A 20,115-nucleotide genomic window follows, 5' to 3' on the forward strand; every position below is an offset into this window, starting at 1 on the left:
AAACGAGCGACGTAGCACGAGAATTAAGGTAAAAAAATGGAACGAGAATGCACATGTTACTGATTTTGTGCGTTTTTGCCGTTAATACCCTCCTAACTTCATAAGTTGTTCACCAACTGAGCATTTTGATCTGGTGGATACCTGGTTGATGGGGTTCTGGGAGTTTGGTCCACCAGGCTGTTGCTTGGAGCGGCCCGCAGGCCCACATACCCACCACAGCCCGGTTGGTCCGGGACTTCTCTTAGAAAACAGTCCAGTTTTCTCTTGAAGATGTCCACGGTTGTTCCGGCAATATTTCTGATGCTCGCTGGGAGGACGTTGAACAACCGTGGACCTCTGATGTTTATACAGTGTTCTCTGATTGTGCCTATGGCACCTCTGCTCTTCACTGGACCTCTGATGTTTATACAGTGTTCTCTGATTGTGCCTATGGCACCTCTGCTCTTCACTGGGCCTCTGATGTTTATACAGTGTTCTCTGATTGTGCCTATGGCACCTCTGCTCTTCACTGGACCTCTGATGTTTATACAGTGTTCTCTGATTGTGCCTATGGCACCTCTGCTCTTCACTGGGCCTCTGATGTTTATACAGTGTTCTCTGATTGTGCCTATGGCACCTCTGCTCTTCACTGGTTCTATTCTGCATTTTTTTCCATGTCGATCACTACAGTACGTTGTTATTTTACTGTGTAGATTTGAGACCTGTCCCTCCAGTATTTTCCATGTGTATGTTATTTGGTATCTCTCTCGTCTCCTTTCTAGTGAGTACATTTGGAGAGCTTTGAGACGATCCCAATAATTTATGTGCTTTATTGCGTCTATGTGTGCCGTATATGTTCTCTGTATTCCCTCTATTTCAGCAATCTCTCCTGCTCTGAAGGGGGAAGTGAGGACTGAGCAGTACTCAAAACGGGACAACACAAATGACTTGAAGAGTACAACCATTGTGATGGGATCCCTGGATTTGAAAGTTCTCGTAATCCATCAGATCATTTTTCTGGCTGACGCAATATTTGCTTGGTTATGCTTCCTAAACGTTAGGTCGTCGGACATCATTATTCCCAAATCCTTGACATGCTGTTTTCCTACTATGAGCAGATTCGATTGTGTTTTGTACTCTGTATTATGTTTAAGGTCCTCATTTTTGCCGTATCTGAGTACCTGGAATTTATCACCGTTAAACATCATGTTATTTTCTGATGCCCAATCGAAAACTTTGTTAATATCTGTTTGTAGTTTATCAATGACTTCAGCAGAGGTAATTTTCATGCTGATTTTTGTATCATCTGCAAAGGATGACACGAAGCTGTGACTTGTGTTTTTGTCTATATCTGATATGAGAATAAGGAACAGCAGTGGTGCAAGGACTGTACCTTGAGGTACAGAGCTTTTAACTGCGCTCGGACTCGATTTTACTTGATTGACTGTTACTCTTTGTGTTCTGTTCGACAGGAAATTGAGTATCCAGCGTCCTACTTTACCAGTTATACCCATTGACCTCATTTTGTGTGCAATCACTCCATGGTCACATTTGTCGAATACCTTTGCAAAATCTGTGTATACGACATCTGCATTATGTTCTTCCTCTAATGCCTCAGTGATTTTGTCATAGTGGTCAAGTAGCTGTGAGAGGCATGATCTTCCCGCTCTAAATCCATGTTGGCCTGGGTTGTGGAGGTCATTGGTCTCCATGTTGGCCTGGGTTGTGGAGGTCATTGGTCTCCATGAATCTAGTGACCTGACTCCTGATCACTCTCTCAAATACTTTTATTATGTGGGACGTTAGTGCAACTGGTCTATAATTCTTTGCCAATGCTTTGCTCCCTCCCTTATGTAGAGGGGCTATGTCTGCTGCTTTAAGCGCATCTGGTATCTCCCCCGTGTCCAAGTTCTTCCTCCACACTATACTGAGTGCCTGTGTTACTGGCACTTTGCATTTCTTTATAAATATTGAATTCCATGAGTCTGGACCCGGGGCCGAGTGCATGGGCATATTGGCAATTTCTCTTTCAAAAGCTGCCAAGCTCGTGTTGATATCAGTTATATTTACAGGTGTTTGAGTATCATTCATAAAGAAATTGTTCATATCTTCCACTTTCATGCTGAGTATCGGAGTGCAGCCCGTCCTCCAAACAAAGATCCAAAAGTGATTCCATGCACCCGCCAAACCCCCTGTTTATGAATGAAAAGCGGTTTACACACGACTCACAACTGCTGACGTTCGAACACTTCCGGAACAAGTGTTTCACTGACGAATTTTGTTCGAATCACAACGCTATAAATGCTTCACCCACGTACTACAAATACAAATAATCGCCAACAGAACCTAAACACCCAACCTAACCTATGCTTTATATGCACAATACGCTAATATATTATAATATTAATTTATACTTGAGAAAATTCCCGTTTTGAATGAACAGCATGTTAAAATTTATGAATGCATCTGTGGGGTCGACCGCTGGATGTAATGGACTTGAGTCGAGGACGGGTTGCGGAGTGCTAAACATGTCCTCATACTGCTTTTTTAGGATTTCACTAATTTCTTTGTCATCCTCAGTGTATGAACCTTCACTAATACGAATAGGTCCAATACTGGCAGTGGTTTTCGCTTTTGATTTAGCATATGTGAAGAAATATTTTGGATTTTTCTTTATTTCTTGAATTGCTTTTTGTTCTAGTTGTCTTTCTTCAGTGTGATAGGAATGCTTCAGTCTCTGTTCGATTTCTTCAATCTCCCTGTTTAAATTATTTCTTCTCTGTATGGAGAGTCGTGTCTGCTTAAGCATTTCCGGTAATTTCTTCCTCCTTTTGTAATGTCGTCTGCGTTCTCTTTCTACATTGGACCTCTTTCTGGCTTTCCTCAAAGGAACATGTTTCAGACATACTTCATATGCTTCAGAAGTCAGTTTTTCTATTCCCTGTGTAGGATTTTTATTTCTTAGAACATTTTCCCATTGAATGTTTGTAAGTTCCCTGTTTATTTTCTCCCAGTCTATCCTCTTATTATTAAAATTGTATTTATTGAATTGCCCTTCTCACTTGTTGTTTCTCTTGGGCCTACTACCGTTATTAATGTTAGTTTGCACTTCAATGTATCTTTTCGAATAAATCTATCACATTTTGATGTCAAAAATCACGCAACGGACACAATATGTATTGTAAGAGGGACTCACAAACCACCACGTACTGTACGTGTGGGTCGTCGGTTAGGCTCGGCCAGTTTAGTACATCGTTTTTGTAACGTTGTGACAGCTGGATATTACGGGCTGTTGGGGACCTCGGTAAAAATGTCACTAGACCAGCAATGTTTACTACTCTCCCGGGTAGATTGTATTCAAGAGAACTGAAGGATTTTATGTACACGTCAATCATGACTTTACTAAAGTTTTTGTGTACACATCAAGACTTTACTAAAGCGTTTGTGTACACATCAAGACTTTACTAAAGCTTTTGTGTACACATCAAGACTTTACTAAAGCGTTTGTATACACATCAAGACTTTACTAAAGCAGATTTTGATGGTAGCATTTAGATAATCAAGGAGAGATAAATCTCACGTCCTCTAAGTACATCCATTACCATGCCACCCCCCCCTCAAACCACTGGGTCTAGATATTTGTGATGGTCTGAAAGCATATTACGGTTCCAGTAATAGTCTACATGTAAACTGGTAAATGAACCGTTGTTGTAAACAGATTATTATCAAGTTATCATTTTAATGTGATAGAAATCATTGGTTTAAAATATAGCGAGTATATGCTGAAAACGTCGTCTTTGGGAATTTGGAATTATGTAGAGAGAATTCAAGGGCACACTGAAATAGTTTTCTAATGCCACATTTCACAAAATAGTCAATGATACATCATAATAATGTAATGAAACTCAACCTAACCATGAATAGAGTAGATAATAGCACAAATTATGTAGGCTTTCCCAATCCATTCCCTTAAGTAGATCAAGAACACGGTAACTGCAGAAGGGCTATTAGTCCACACACAAGGCAGCTCCTATTTATATCATGAAAAATCTAATGATAATACCAGTGATTTGGTGGTGAATCTGTACGATAACAACGATAAGAAATACTTTCCCTCATTAGGGACAGGAAACCTGTACTTAGGCTCCATCAAGGTCCATGTACTCCACTGGAGACATCTCCCGTCACGCAGGGTGCAGTCGCACCTCCACAGATCTCCAGTATCAGCTCTTGATACTGGTAATGGCTCAAAAGGGCCACCACTTACGGGCTATTCATGCCCGTGCCACCTTTTGGGTGGCTTAATCTTTATCAATCAGTCATCATCCCTTGTACTGTAGGCCAACTACTGACCACCCGCAGGATGCCTCCCACAACACTTTTCTACCTCCCAGGGACATATTTAACAACTTTGTGATAGGAAATGTTCCGTCTTGCCCAGAGACATCCAAATAATGAGGAGAATTACAAGACAGCTACCAACACTAAACACCATTCCCCTGGCAAATATCAGTGTACATTCAAACTGTAAAGGTTAGACTGCAGATGCCAAATTATTCTATTGTTTATTCATCTAGCAAATGCTACAGAAATGTTTTTGTTCTTGCAAACTTGTCAATAGTGTTCCAACTCCCCTGGACCATTCAGCATCCTGGTCTATTATAAAAGAATTCCACTTGTAACAGCCCATTCCCAGGGGACATAACATCCAGGAGCAATGCCCATTCTCGGCCAAGTCAACGTCGACGTTGATTCAACCATGTTAACGTGTATTTAACATCAAGCCATTGCCACTCTTTGAGTATTGCACCCACCGGGTTAACACACACACGTCTCCTTCAAATTATACTTCAGTGTTCGATGTTACATCAACAACACCGATTCAATTAAAAAAATAATAATTAAATGAATTAATAATATAGCTTTCAACTTTACACAATTAAAACTCCTCATGTACTCAAACTGACACAATATACATCTCATGCTCCATAACTAACAAAAAGGTAAACAAAAATAAATGTAAACTTATCTAACATTTATTTTTCTTAAAAAGGAAAATAAAATAAAAAAGATTACAACAGTACATGTTCTTAAAAGCTGCACTCGTGTAGTGTATGTGTGGGGGGGGGAGGGGGGGAGGGGGTTGAGGGGGTTTACATTTCATACAGCAGAGTGAAGGTGCGTGGAAACAGAGTGACAGCCGAGTGAAACACGGTGACGCAGGACCGTATCTAGTCTGTGACTGGCTCCACAAGTACAGTATCATGGCTCCCACAAAATGAAAAATAATAAATGGATTGATATAAAATATATACTGTAGAAAAAATCCATCTCAAATTGCAATAAAACTATGAATAAAATTTGACTTTGGTACCTATGACAGTATCTAATACTGTATCTACGGGAAATTATATGTTCACAATATATATATACTGTATATAACAAAAAATTGTTCTAGCACAAGGAGGTTTTGGGGTGCCACCCTCCGGTCAAGTCAAGATACTGCCCTGGGGGTACCATCCTCCAGTCATGCCCTGGGGGAACCGTCCTCCAGTCATGCCCAGACTGACCAAGGGTGCCTCCCTCCGGTCAAGTCAAGATACTGATCTGGGGAAACAATCCTCCAGTCATGCCCTGGTGGGAACCATCCTCCAGTCATGCCCTGGGGGGAACCATCCTCCAGTCATGCCCAGACTGACCCCAAGGGTGCCTCCCTCCGGTCAAGTCAAGATACTGCCCTGGGGGTACCATCCTCCAGTCATGCCCAGACTGACCCCAAGGGTGCCTCCCTCCGGTCAAGTCAAGATACTGCCCTGAAATCGGTGCTCAAGATAAATATTTGGAGATTCATGGGTGAGTACACCTGTAATAATCTTCCTTACAGTGCACATTCCCTCACAAGATGAAATAATAAAGAGATGCATTTCTGCATTAATCTACCACTAATTACACACTGGAGTACAGTGCACGTGATGTGTGAGAAGTAAGCCACATCATGGCCCATCCACTCCATTGCCATCTCATTTCCCTACCTAGCCTACAAGTAATGCAAAATAACCATTGAACTGTAATGGGTGACCATAGTGCCTTCCTGGCTCCACCGAGACACACGACAAGACTGTACAAGGTGCCACGAGACCATTAATTACCCATCGGGTGGTTCGCACACCCACCTCGAGGGCACATGAGGGTTGCTACAGAAAGTGTGACAAAACCTAGTGTACTATATATTCCTCAAGCAGCTAAAACAAAAATATAGAGTTGAGAGAGAGTCCGGAAAGGCACAGAGTCACCACTACCACGAGTCATATTTTGGAAGACCTAAGAGCTGCTCCCTAAGGTCCAAATGGTAACATTAGAACTTAATAAAAATTAACTACCAAATGTATGTACATATATATATTTATATATGTATATATATATATTTCATTTACCTTCATATTTATAAATTTTGAATTATTTGATATACACAGGTATGCTTGGCTTAGATAAGTCCTTGCCCTGGGTTAACTGCCAGTCATCAAGACACAAGGTTACATAGGTTAGCTGCACTGTTACAACTCTCCAGTGATCCATGGAGCTTGGAAGCTTTGTATTAGAGTGTGGACTCTCCGTCCCCACTGTGGTGATAGCAAATGCATTGTCAGCTGGAGAATATCAAGCCTAATGAGATGCGTTATACATTTTGCCCCCTTTAAAGCTTGTGAAGAATAAAAGCTTGATTGTACATTCGTGTGAAGTCAGAATTTTAGAATGGCACTTAAATTGAGCCTAATATAGGCTTTGTGTGCCTAAAATGCATTCGCTACTCATGTTAATGATTCACTAGAGGTCTTCACTTAGATTCTGACTAAACACAGTCGACAACGGTTCAAGTACTAAGTGTTGCATAATACAGGACTTTATCAATCATGACAACCAACCAACTTCTCAACAGATTAGTCTTAACTTACATAGCCATTAAACGAGAATTAAACTTGGAAAGATAAATGACAGCGAGCTATTGGCCAGTACAAGACAGCAAGACATACGTATGGTCCATTGGGCATTCAAGATAATCCCAAACTTACTACTACACACCTGCTCCCCTTCTGCATGGGTTCATGCCAACATCTTCCAGCTGTGTTCAGTTTTGGCTATGCTACGGAGAAACAGGTGGAGAGCAGGTCTGATCTAGTAATGAAAGCAGGCACTTGTGACCCCAGACGCAAGCGACGAAAGACAGTGTTTCACGCCCCTTCCCGGTGACGCGTTCCCTTCGGTTACGTTTACTAAGGCCCGAGGATCCCCCACCGACCTTTCTCGCACATGATGAATGTGCAGGCATCACATATTTATCCTCAATTATCAATTTTAAAATATTTTTTTTTGGTTTAGAATTCTGCTTATGCACTACCGTTAAGAGTATTTAATAGTCCCACAATAAAATTGTTTATACCCAATCTGCAAGAGCACGTGCAGACACACATTGAATTAGGGTCAGAAGCCAAGTCCCACAACACAGGGATCTTACACCACAAGTTCTACCCGACAACATTCAGCTGAGGCACTTTCACAATGCTAACTTATCAGTCATTAGATGATACCATATATATTAATTCACTAAAGATGGTCCAGTATGAACCCTGTACAATGCATCCATAACGTGCTCACATGACAAAACCTTACGACAACTTAGGAAAGCATGTGGTTTAACACCGACTTCGGCTTGGAGAACTGCAGCTTCGTGGTAGGCATGCTGAAACTAACCCCCCAATGCATTCTCTTCCAATAGTTATCGTTAGCTGCAACATGACAAAAAATATAGAAAGGGGAAATCAGCACGAGGTCTATGCCGCCGCTCCTGGGTTAATGCCGACCAATGCACTGATAACAGCTGCTTGCAGTGACTATATATTGTTTGGGAGATTTTGTAAGCACTTTTTTTTGTCATTTTCCTTCGTTTACAAATGTAATAGGTTTAGTAAGATATAAAGTTCAAAGGATAAAAATGAGTGCCTTTAAAGTGTCAGATCAAACATCAGAGTCTGGGTCACCACACTTCAGAGTCTGGGTCACCACACTTGCAAACAATAAATGCAAGTTACCACATAAAAGAAATGCAACTCTGTAAAACTGTCTGTGCAACCCGTTCTCGCACTTTCTTACAGTCAATATTGCCTTATTAAATACGTGCATGTGAGACATACTAAACATACTAGTTTACCTTGAAAAGCTTCATAGAAAACACCGACCTTACCTAACCTTCTTAGTATGTTAAGATAAGCATCTTATTGCTTCGTAATTACAATTATTACTTAACCTATACCTATAATAGCTTAAGTAATAATTGTAATTACAAAGCAATAAGATGCTTATCTTAACATATTAAGAAGGTTAGGTAAGGTCGGTGTTTTCTATGAAGCTTTTCAAGGTAAACTAAAATATTCACAATAAATTAGTATGTTACATATGACGTATTTAATAAGTCAATATTGACTATACGAAAGTGTGAGAACGGGTTGGTCTGTGTGTGTGTGTGTGTGTGTGCGTGTGCGTGTGTGTGTATCACGTGTATTTACTCCAATATCGCGTAGTTCCCACAATGTTAAAAGTTACTCCCTGGAACACTGATTAATCACTAAATGTAACACTGAAAGATATTCCATTATGATGCATTTACATATTGAATCCACTGAACAAAATTAATTCCTTTTAGTATAAAAATAGAGGACTAAGCAAAACAGATATACAAAATAATAGACACCAAATAAAAACAACGATGACTCACCGAACTAGCCACTTTTACAGGAGAGGAGGGCGGTGGTGGTGGTGGTGGTGGCGGTGGTGGTGGTGGCATGAGAAACACGATGAATATCAATGATTCTCTGCATGATACAAGGGGTGACCCAGAGCATTACAAAATTGGATTAGAACCCGTCACCATCAAGTACGACATCCACACGAGGCTGTAAGTCTTCACTTTGTTAAAACGTACATGAGCCTTCTCCACCCCATTCAAGAATGAAGCAAGGTCAGAAGTTATTTAGTTAAAGAGCTGCTTTACACCAATGCAACAAAATTCAAATTAATATTTCCTTAAAACTGAAAAGAATTCTACTTTGATTTACACCATCAAAATTAGTAATAACATTCACACAAGGTTTTGAAAACTAGTAACCTAACCCAAACGTAAAAACAAAGTGACCATTTAAGGGTCAAAGATGGGCCCAAACATTGTCACTTTCCTTTATTTGCACATGTGAAGTTCCGATTACTATTTTTCAGCAAAATTATTGAGACTCGCTCTCTGCAATGTCTTGAAGCCAAGGCAGATCCTCCGTGCAGGATCCCGTGGCCATATTTGTTTACATTTTGTTCTCATACGAGATATTTTTGCCACGTCCCTGGAGCTGCGATAAACGAAGCACGAAGCTTCTAATTTTTAAAGATCCGGAGCAAGTAGCTACTGTTAATCGTGATTTTCAACATTCATATAATCTATTTATGACAATTTTTCTAAAAGCTGTCTTTCAATATACAGGTACTGTATATATATTAATTTCAAAGCATCACAGTGATTTTTTTTTTAGCTGCATAATTAATGAGGACATAAAGTTGTGTAACTTAAAAGTAGTCATGTTGGCGGCCTCAACCCTAGACAATTTAAACCCTCGACTCGTTCCTAATTGTGTTTCAAACTTGAGACACGATAAATTATTCGGTATCCCAAGCAAAATATGCTAATAGACTAGTGCTTGTAAACAAACAAATAACTGTCTAAAACAAGTATACCAGGTTCTATTTTACTCTCAGACAAAAGATAATTTCACCAACGATTAACCTGGATGTTTTAGACTGGCATCGACAGGGTTCCTATACTTGTGGACTTTCCGGAGCGTTTCAGGAAGTGCACGAAGAATGCGAACCCGTGAGATGCCCAACGTCAACGAAGAGTCTGCTAGAAACTAATAACTTGTCTGCTAAACCAGAGCTTACGTCTCGGTAAGTCTGAAAGCACATCACAACTCAGAATAACCATAACAGAAACAGTGCCTGTGAAAGACCCACCAGAGCCCACCATTGAACTACATGTCAGAAGAGAAACCCAGAGCCCACTGCAGAACCACACTAGACACTTCAGTAGACAAACCCAGAGCCCACTGCAGAACCACACTAGACACTTCAGTAGACAAACCCAGAGCCCACTGCAGAACCATACGAACCACACCAGATACTTCAGAAGACAAACCCAGAGCCCACCATATAATACATTTGAAAGTTTAAGAGTGTGTGTTTTGTTGCATAATACAGGAGTGAATGAACTCAAGACCTGACTACTATCATTGATAATAGCTAAATGGGGTTAACTAGCACACTGGGTTGACACACAATGTGTTGTGAAGTCCAAGTGTTTGCATTCTTCCTGTGACGACGTTTCGTGACTCTTCCACACGTCACACTGACTCCATCAGCAACACCAACTGCACCAGTAAGGAGATCTATTAACAAAAATTAAATACAAAAATTAGTTTGGGTCTTCATGTTCCCCTTTGTTATCCACCCCCCCACACCTCGACGCACCAGGTTGTTCTCACTATCTCTCCTTTCCCAAGTGAATGCACATTTTAAACATTATCTATTTTGACTTTTGCTTATCAAATCTAAACGGTAATTCAGTCATTGTATAACTGGGTTCAGGAAGTGTTTTCAACCCTTACAGGAACCTATTCCTCTCTCGCCAAACTTCATTAACAGATTAGCGGTGAAGAGAGAGTATAATATTCTCATTAGTCCAACGATAGCTAAAATCCCAATGATACACATTGCAATAAACAAAATTATGATTTATCGGCAAGAAATATCGAGACCATACAACTGGCATCCCCGGACTTCCCAGGCACACGCACTACCGACTGAACCACGAGATACCTTTTACCATCTGGTCGACTTGGTAGTGCACGTGCCTGAGAATACTTTGGGGGGGGGGGGGTTGTAGCCTTGATCCCTTTATACTGTCTCACTATATGCAATATCTCAACATATCTTGGGAATGATTATTATTCCATCAAATAAGAAGATAAATTATACTCTCAAGTCAAAGCTAGATCAAATTATCTTAAAAATAACGAGACTCAAAAATTTGTAACAAATTTGCAGCGACTAGACTCTACACTAGAACATTTCTACGTCATTTCTCTTCTCACTGTCGTCCACTTGCCTTTAATTAAATCCTTCCCGCAACACCTCATTCCGTAGACTGTTGCTGGATCTCAATCTTCTCCACCGTCATGTCCGGGTTCATGCTGGTGGCTTCCTGGATGGCATCGGCCAGGGCGCGGTCATGGTCAATGGGGTCCCCGTCGCTCTGGATGGTGATCTTCTGTTCCACCCGAGTCTCCAGCACGCCGTCCTTCTCCGTCTTGTACTGTCCGGGGTAAACAACGGGTCGTGAGGCAGGACTGCACGTGTGCCACTTCCTCAAGGTTAACCTACATTCTCCCATGTACATTTCACACCATATAATATGCTCTTCCTCCTCTGCCTTCCTCTCAAAAGACTACCTGCCAATCCACACATTTTACTACTGTCAAGACTCATTCCTTTCAGCCTGCCTTCTCCACACCCTCCATCTCCCCCTTTCACACACAAAATTGCAGTCAAAGACGCATAATTACCAAAACCAGACACCGTTACATCCATCGTTCTGGGGCGAGTGCTTTCTAAAACACTATAATTATTGAACTCTCGAATAACTACAGCATGTACGCACATTTATTTATTTTGCAATTGAAGTTTTTAGTATAAATACTCACTCATAAATAGAGATATGATGGAGTATTTTACCATTATAATAACTATATTTGGCTGCATTTACAACTTTTACATCATTCAGCACAATCTCCCGGATACATTGCTAAACAAATCTCCACGTAACAAATACACAAATTGAAACGACACAGACAACTGAACAACTGACAACTGAATGACAATCCTCAGTTACAGCATTTCTCAACCGGGGTTCATGGAACCTCAAGGTAACTGTAGGGCTTCTGCAAGAGATTAGTCATAAATAGGCTAATTCTTATCAGATGCAAAAGTATTTTTAAATAATTTTTGTTGAATTTTCCCATTTAACCAGTTATCAAGAGCAAAGACAAGCCCTCTCCTTCACTTGAAAAATAAATCAACGTGTTTATCTAAAATACGACCTGGAATTATTCAAGGGAAACAAAGGTTGAGAAACACTGCTCTATTATATCAGTGCTAAATAAATTAATGACAATTTATGTAAGCCGATATAAAGTTACTAGGAAAATTATCACTAAAATACACAAAATCCTGATTATTTCACACGTATGTACAACCAACAGATCACTACCGTCACGCGCCCTTTCCCACAACACAGCAAGGAGGCACAGGCAAAAAAATCGTCACTTCACCTAATGCGTCATTTTTTTTTTACGGAATTTACCAAACCATTAACAATGTGGATGACACCATTGTAACAAAGCCTAGTAATATACAGTAGACATTTGTTATTTTCTTTTCTTAATAGCTTAAATGGGCTGCTTGGATTTTGCACATTTTAGGTTTGAAAAGTCGTAATTTTTTGTATGGAGTGGCAAATAGAAAGAACGGGCCGGGTTATTACTCATTGCGAGTATACAAGTTCGAGTTTTGTCCAGAGACAACCTGGCTTCTTTATGCACCAGACCAATGTAAATACTCGATGGTTCTGAACAAATCCACGAGGGCCGTGATTGGGGTTTGATGACTCGATGCTTCTCTATGACACTATCTTCAGGTCCATCTCACCCACCTGCCACCCTAAACTATCTACATGCTCTCAGCCTATATAACACCACAAACTTCATAAGGATAAAAGACTACAGAGTAACTGATGTCAGCCAAATGTCGTTGTTGACACCACAGCCGGAGTGGGGAAACCCAGACCTGAGCACTCGTCACAAACTTAATATTTAACAAGCCTCACGTACATAACAAAAAACAACATTATTTATACTCGTCCTAGAGTTAGTGATAAGCGCGCATCTAAATCTGGTAAAGTATACAAATACTGTACAATAATGCCATCCATACATGAAGTCAAGGGAAAGTGACTACGTTTCTATCGTGCCTAATACCATCCATACATGAAGTCAAGGGAAAGTGACTACGTTTCTATCCTGCCTAATACCATCCATACATGAAGTCAAGGGAAAGTGACTACGTTTCTATCCTGCCTAATACCATCCATACATGAAGTCAAGGGAAAGTGACTACGTTTCTATCCTGCCTAATACCATCCATACATGAAGTCAAGTGAAAGTGACTACATTTCTATCCTTCCTGGACCCTCATTAAGCTCAGGATGAGTTAAAATGTCACCTTCAAATTCATTTCATGTGTGTGGCCGAGTTACTTGTTTCAGTCGCATAGTGATTTGTTCTCTGCAACATACATATGTTGCTATCAAAAATAATTCACTATTACACAGGTCTAATAAATGCAGCAGCATCACTACTTTGGTAAAATTTGCATCAAGAGTGAGCCATCTCTCTACCGATTCTTACAAGCCACTGAACTTACGAAATTGCAATGGCTGTGCATAATTAATGGCTAAATATACAATTTGTAACTATTAACTTGCCATTGTACTCAAATGAGCTTCTCCCCCAGCCTGTGATAGAGACAAACTCTTAAGGACCAAAGGATCTTCTCACCTACATTCCTAACAAGCTATTACTTCTATATCTCAGCTGCCAATGTCTCAGCCACCATCATTCACCACCCCTCTGTGATCAGCGGCCGTCCTCTCAAGCTCACGCCTCACTAAAATGATGCACAAAATAGCCTGAACATAACCTGAGAACCCACGAATAGCAAGACAGGACAGCGCATCAATTTTGTCCGCTGCTACGATTTTTAGCAGCATCATGTTTTGGCCGCTGGGGATTTATGGGTCAAAATGTAATGCATTATTTGAGAGGATGGGTTGCTTTGATTTATCACCCTTCCCATTTTATTCTATTCCTTTCTCACATCTCACTCTTCCTTCCATGCTTCCCCAATTTCTCCTTTTCCCTTCCTACATCATCTGCCCCCAATCCTCCTTCACACTCAATCTACAAAACATTCTTATCCATCACGTAACTGCCACATGTATTCCCTCAGAGATAATTAAATATTCTGCTACCATTTCGTCCCAAGGTATTCAATTGCTTCCATCTTTTGTAGTGTTTTATGCCTTCCCATTTTCACGTTTCCCTTACTTCCACACATGTATTACCACCCACAAACACCAAGTGTAGTACACATCCTAGCCTCGTGACGCACGCCGCTCTCCGTCCTACTCACACACACCAGTACTAGCAGTCTTGCTGTGTCATTCAAATGATACCTAGCTTGCTGGTAAACAAGCAGATCAGAGAGCTGAATCTAGTAAGCAAATACTGTACTCCAAACATTGCAATTTGGTATCTCTCGGCACTCAAGAAGCACTTTCTTAAGAACCTCTGCATGTGCTACCTTGCTGCCATTGTAGGAAAGGGTTCACCTAATGATCTAACATCAAATTTTACCTATGAGGAACGGAGTAGGAGATGGTGGTTATCCCCGGTGCCATTACCAGATCAAGTACGAGGTCTTCCTTGGTGCCATTATGAGATCAGTACGATGCCTCTCTTGGTGCCAGTACAAGACCAACAGTCCACAACATGCCGACCAGGACCAGGTAACAACAGACGTATACACTACAGTGCTCAACTCTCACTCCCAATCACCCAATCATAAACATACCCCCAATCACCCAATCATAAACATACCAATCACCATGAAAGCCAAACAGGTAAGAAGGAAGACTGTGCTGAATGATGCCATTACCCAGATCCAATATGAGGAAGCTATCACAAACATTAACAAGTCAAGAGAGCAGCTTTCAATACTTACTCAACACTGAAAAACATTGACAGTAAATTTGTAGCAATAATCATTAACAAAATATATACCACATTAAAACATTACATAGAACAAAGTTGAAATAAATCAAAATAAGCATCAGGACATCAAATTTAACTCTGGAAAATACACAAACGTTAGTCAACAGTTACATGCTACAAAATGTGTACAACTACGACGGAGGCTTTACTCAAGGGTACAGAGCTAAGTAGGAACAGGAATTCCCAACACCACCACCACACTCGTCCCATCACCAATGTGCGTATAGGTGACGCCCCATTTCATGTGTGTCTAGGCTGACTTGTGATGTTATTGTCATTAGACTCCAGCAATCTGTACTCTGCCTCTCAACGTCTCACACACAATCACTGCCGTCAATAGTGGAGTGTTGATTACCCACGGTAACTTGCAATGTCAGTTCCTCGCACTTGCACAATTCTCAAAAGTAACTGGAACTGAACCCTGAATTATCAACCCGTTTGTTCAAAAACTTGTTCAAAAATCATTTTATTAATACAAAAAATTTTATAACCACATGTTGTTGCTAATCAAAAAACAAAAAGATCGACATTTTAACTATTAGTGTATTTTCTCCCTCAAAATTTGTAGTTGCTCCAGAATATCCAGTCCTTCTGACAATTTGGACAACACTTATCCCAAATTAATTTCCAATTTCAAAACTATTATCTACAACAGTTTTCCTTTATGTTAACCCTAATTCTTGGATAATCATCACACCACTATATTAACACAGTCGGTTATGGGGTCTAGTAGCTGAGCGGACAGTGCACGGGACTCTTAATCCTGTGGCTCGGGGTTGATTTCCGGCGCCGGCACAGACAAAAGAGCAGTTTCTTTCACCCTGATGTCCCTGTTACCTAGCAGTAAATAGGTACCTGGGAGTTTGACAACTGTTACGAACTGCTTCCTAAGGGGGGAGGGGTTAAAAATAAAAATAAAAAATAGTGGTAACAGTTGATTGATTGACAGTTGAGAGGCAGGCCGAAAGAGCAGAGCTCAACTCCCGCAAGCACAAATAGATGGATACAACTAGGTGAATACAGTTGCAAGGTATTAAAAGTGGCTGCATTGTGTAGGCCTATTGCCAATTACATTACTAAAACAACTTTCCCTAGATGGCAATCCTGGTATGTAATGAGCCGAAAGCCATAACTACCCCAGACCCAAATTTCATCTACAAAACAGTCACCAGCCCAAAAACAGCTCTAGCTTCGTCAGGAGAAAACATTTAAAGAGAAAAGATATTAATTAAATCCATCTATACAGTACACTTGCCAGCCCAAAAACAGGTAAGCTTCATCAAGAGAATAAATTAAGCTTAGTCAAGAGATTAAGTTTGCAGACAGCATACAGAAAAGACATAAAACTAGAGTGAGAAAAATATACAACTCACTTAGAGGGATGTAGATGCAGACGACGCTACACACAAGGGCTAAAATGTACAGAGCAACTATAAAGGAGGAGTTCGTCATCTGACTTTCTGGCAAGCCAGTCAAATTTCCCAAGGAAAAATTATTTGCCAATAAATTCTCATCATCTTCGTTCCTCGGGATACCATTCTTGGCACTCCTGGACTCGCCAGGGATCCGAGTGCGCGCCATTTCTTTTGGGCATGCAGAGAAGGGGTATTTGCGACTCTCCAGCGCAATCTTTGTAAAAAGCTCCTCGGGCATTTCTCTTAATTTAGAAATGGGTTTGTGATGTGTACCGCTTTTGAAAGGAAGTGTCTGGGGGGCATCAGGTGTACTGGTGGACGGTGTAATATCATCAAAGTGTATGGGTGAAGAGCCTGCAAAGGGTTTACAATGACAACTGGTTTGCATACACAAACTAGAATGCAATTGTGGGAAGAGGATAAGACCCCCGCTGTAGCCGAAGTTGTCACGGTGATGATTGCAAAGTTGACGTCGCTAACGGCGTTGAAAATGATGACGTTGACACAGGTGATAAAGTTAACTCCCTGAATGAACTTGACAAATTTGAAGTTGGTATTGCTGATGGTGATGAAGATGACACAGTGGATGGTGAAGTTGATTCTGTGGGTGGTGATGGGGGTTCAAATTTAGTACCCACACATGAAATGCAAGGCAAGGTATTTTGCCCGGAATATTCTGAATATTCATGCAAGTGGCCACTTACAATGGAGTCACTGGTCGAGTCTGTTACCTCCCCAATGCAACACTGGCTTTGTAATTCCTTACTATTGTTGGATAATACATCCTTGGACTCAAGGAAAGGAAACTCTTCTAGTTTTGAAGGGTCTGTTACATGACAGGTGACTCGTCTGCTCGTCGAGGAAGATAATGGAGTGGAAGCCTGTGGAGCTAATGAACTCTGAAATGAATGACCAGACTTGGAAGGAAAATTTTCCCTCAATGTTAAGGCGCAAGATCCTGGGAGCAGCGAAGATACTCCAGCTTCAGTGGTTGGTGACGAAGTATGGCACCTGGATACTACCACACTAGGCAAAACTGGCAGAGATGGATGCACTTGAGGAATCTTTGTACAAGATATCACAGAGTTTTGGCCAGTGGCACCCACCACTGTGGGTCTAGGATCTAACGTCGTAGAATATTTAAGAGTGCCACTACTAGAGGATAGCAGCTGGGGAGGGGAACTGGGTTGAACGTGAGCTTCCGAGTATGAAGAAAGTTGACGACTGCACGAGTACTCAAGACTGTGACCCGTTTTAACAGGTAATGACACTTGAGATGGAACACAATGGGATACTGGTCCACTACCAGGTGTTCTGCACAGTGAAGTCCAATCAGAAATATCTAAAGATGCAGCTACCGGGACCTGGGCAGTCAAGGAATAAGAGGACGTGGGCGGAGGTGGAACGTCACACAAGAGACTTATGGAGGTCGAGACATAATGTGCTTGTATTGAAGGTGGTGGCAACACGGAAGGAAACATTATGGAGGCTGAGGAATTACATGCTAGAACGTCTAGAAACGAAGAGGGTGATCGAGTTGAAGTACTCGTACACACGGATGATCTGCACGGAGGAATAGTGTACATTGATACATCATCTAAAAGTGTGTGGAGTTGGTTAATGTTGCTCAAGCCAGAAGGGGTAGAGGAACAACTATGAGCTGCTGCTGTGTTTTTCAAAATGGTTTTAGCAGGTTCTACTTGTGCATGTGAAGCAAAAACCAAGTTTCCTGTTTTACTTGACAATGAACAGGCTGTAGCCTCTCTCTGCACTGAAGATACGACAGGAACATGGGGAAGAAAACCAGCGAGGCACGACCGATTGTCTCTCTGCCTCGGCAATGCGGATTCTTGGTAAAGTGAAGTGTCGGGCAAAATATAATTTTGCGACTCTATGCAGCTACTAGCATCTGTGACATCTTTTGGCCAACATTTTTGGGAACTATGCTCTGTGCCATGAGAAGCTGTGCAAGTCTCTGGGAAGAATCCTTGTGTGACAGCTTGGCAAGCACGAGACTGCACTATAGAATCCGATGTTCGGGTATGCTGAAAGGCCCCCATATCTGGCAAATAATTAGTATGGATGCAAGATTCAGCGCTAATATCACCGCTTTCAAAAATGACATCCCTGTCAGCTATGAAATGACCATTGGCCTGAGACACGTTGCTAACAGGTAAAACTACCTGGGAAAGAATAGGAAAAGGTGAAGAATATGAACTGGTAGCCATGTGAGTTGGGGTGCAGCTATTTGTGACCACATCTTCTCGGGAAGGAATTAGAGCAGCAGACAGTTCACGTACATTCTGGCTTGCGACGGTCTCTCTCTCGCAAGGAATAAAACCGAGGACGGGTCAGGAATAGCTACATCTCCCCAGGAAAGGATGGAGAGAGGCAGAGAGAATTGGTCACCCAGAGATGAACCTTCCTGGGAGACAACAACAGGAGAAGGAGAGCTGGAATAAACATTGTGGGCTGGGCTGCTATAATCTATGACCCAGTGATCCAAGCCACGAGGGGAAACTACCCCGACGGCACAGGACGGGACACGTACAGTGGTGGTCTCGACCGTGCGGGTTCTCGAGGAGATGGACTGCGAGCTCACCACCACGGCACTGTCGTCGATGTTCAAGTCGCCCAATACGGATACCTGACAAAAAAGTGAAATCCAATACATTTGAATGATTCATAGTGTAGACATCACTGGCAATGTTGTTAATATACAAAATTAGTGAGCCAAAAATGTGGGAACATTGTTATATTTCTTTCCTTGAAAGAGAGAGTAGTACTGTGCATGGAAAACTGGTAAGAGAAGTACAAAATGTGAAGGCTCATGTGTATGTGATGTGATGTGTGTGTGTGATGTGTGTGTGTGTGAGTGTGTGAGTGTGTGTGTGTGAGTGTGTGTGTGTGTGTGTGAGTGTGTGAGTGTGTGTGAGTGTGTGAGTGTGTGTGTGTGTGTGTGTGTGTGTGTGTGTGTGTGTGTGTGTGTGTGTGTGTGTGTGTGTGTGTGAGTGTGTGTTGTGAGTGTGTGTATGTGTGTGTGTGAGTGTGTGTGTACACATGCACACGCACCAATACATGCATGTATGTATAAGTACAAATGGGGTAATATGGGTATATTCATGCCAATATAAAAATAAAACTACAATGTCAGCAATTATGAGAAAATACATCAACAATGACTGCAAATTTACATTTTTAATTTCAACAACACAGTAAGTGAAAGACAAGACACATTACTATCAATATAACTTGGGATGTAATGGGTATAAACCTGCCGTGTGAACACGTGCACACGGCAAGGCTGTCACACCGGCTCTCAACATTCTAACCCTGAGAGCTTCTCTGTTACAAAAACAATAATATTCTCATGCACAATGCACATGCATCTAAGAAACAAATTTGCGTGTCCGAGTCAGCCAACACCGCAAATGCAAGCAAAATTTAATATGACTCATAGTGGCCTGTTTTGGCTGGTACTATGACCAGATACTCAGTGCCTTGGCACAGTAGACCTTGGAGGGAGAGCAGGTGCCATCACCTCCACCAACCAACCTTTCGGGACTCGGTCTCCACTAGGGGAGGAGCTTCGACGCTCATCGTCGTGTAAACGCCACTGCCATCAAACATCTGGGCTTCAGTTGGCACAATGCCATCCTGTGGAGAGATCACCACCTTTACACCACTTGCAAAAAAGCACTAACAATTTAAACAAAAATCAAAGGCCTGGAAAAAACATG

The 20,115-nt window shown here is 41.5% G+C and overlaps 1 protein-coding gene across 1 annotated transcript in view; it reads right to left on the reverse strand.

Moving 5' to 3' along the window:
- Positions 1-4,999: 4,999 nt before the first annotated feature.
- Positions 5,000-20,115, reverse strand: part of LOC123764683 (erythrocyte membrane protein band 4.1 like coracle) — a 55,156-nt gene continuing 40,040 nt past the window's right edge. The window contains 4 exon segments of the mRNA XM_045752661.2: positions 5,000-10,460; positions 11,180-11,386; positions 18,927-19,022; positions 19,931-20,032. Coding sequence (XP_045608617.2) covers positions 11,207-11,386; positions 18,927-19,022; positions 19,931-20,032 — 378 coding nt within the window. The 3' untranslated portion in view covers positions 5,000-10,460; positions 11,180-11,206.

This window comes from Procambarus clarkii, chromosome 5 (genome assembly GCF_040958095.1).
Source record: "Procambarus clarkii isolate CNS0578487 chromosome 5, FALCON_Pclarkii_2.0, whole genome shotgun sequence".
Classification (NCBI taxonomy): Eukaryota; Metazoa; Arthropoda; class Malacostraca; order Decapoda; family Cambaridae; genus Procambarus; species Procambarus clarkii.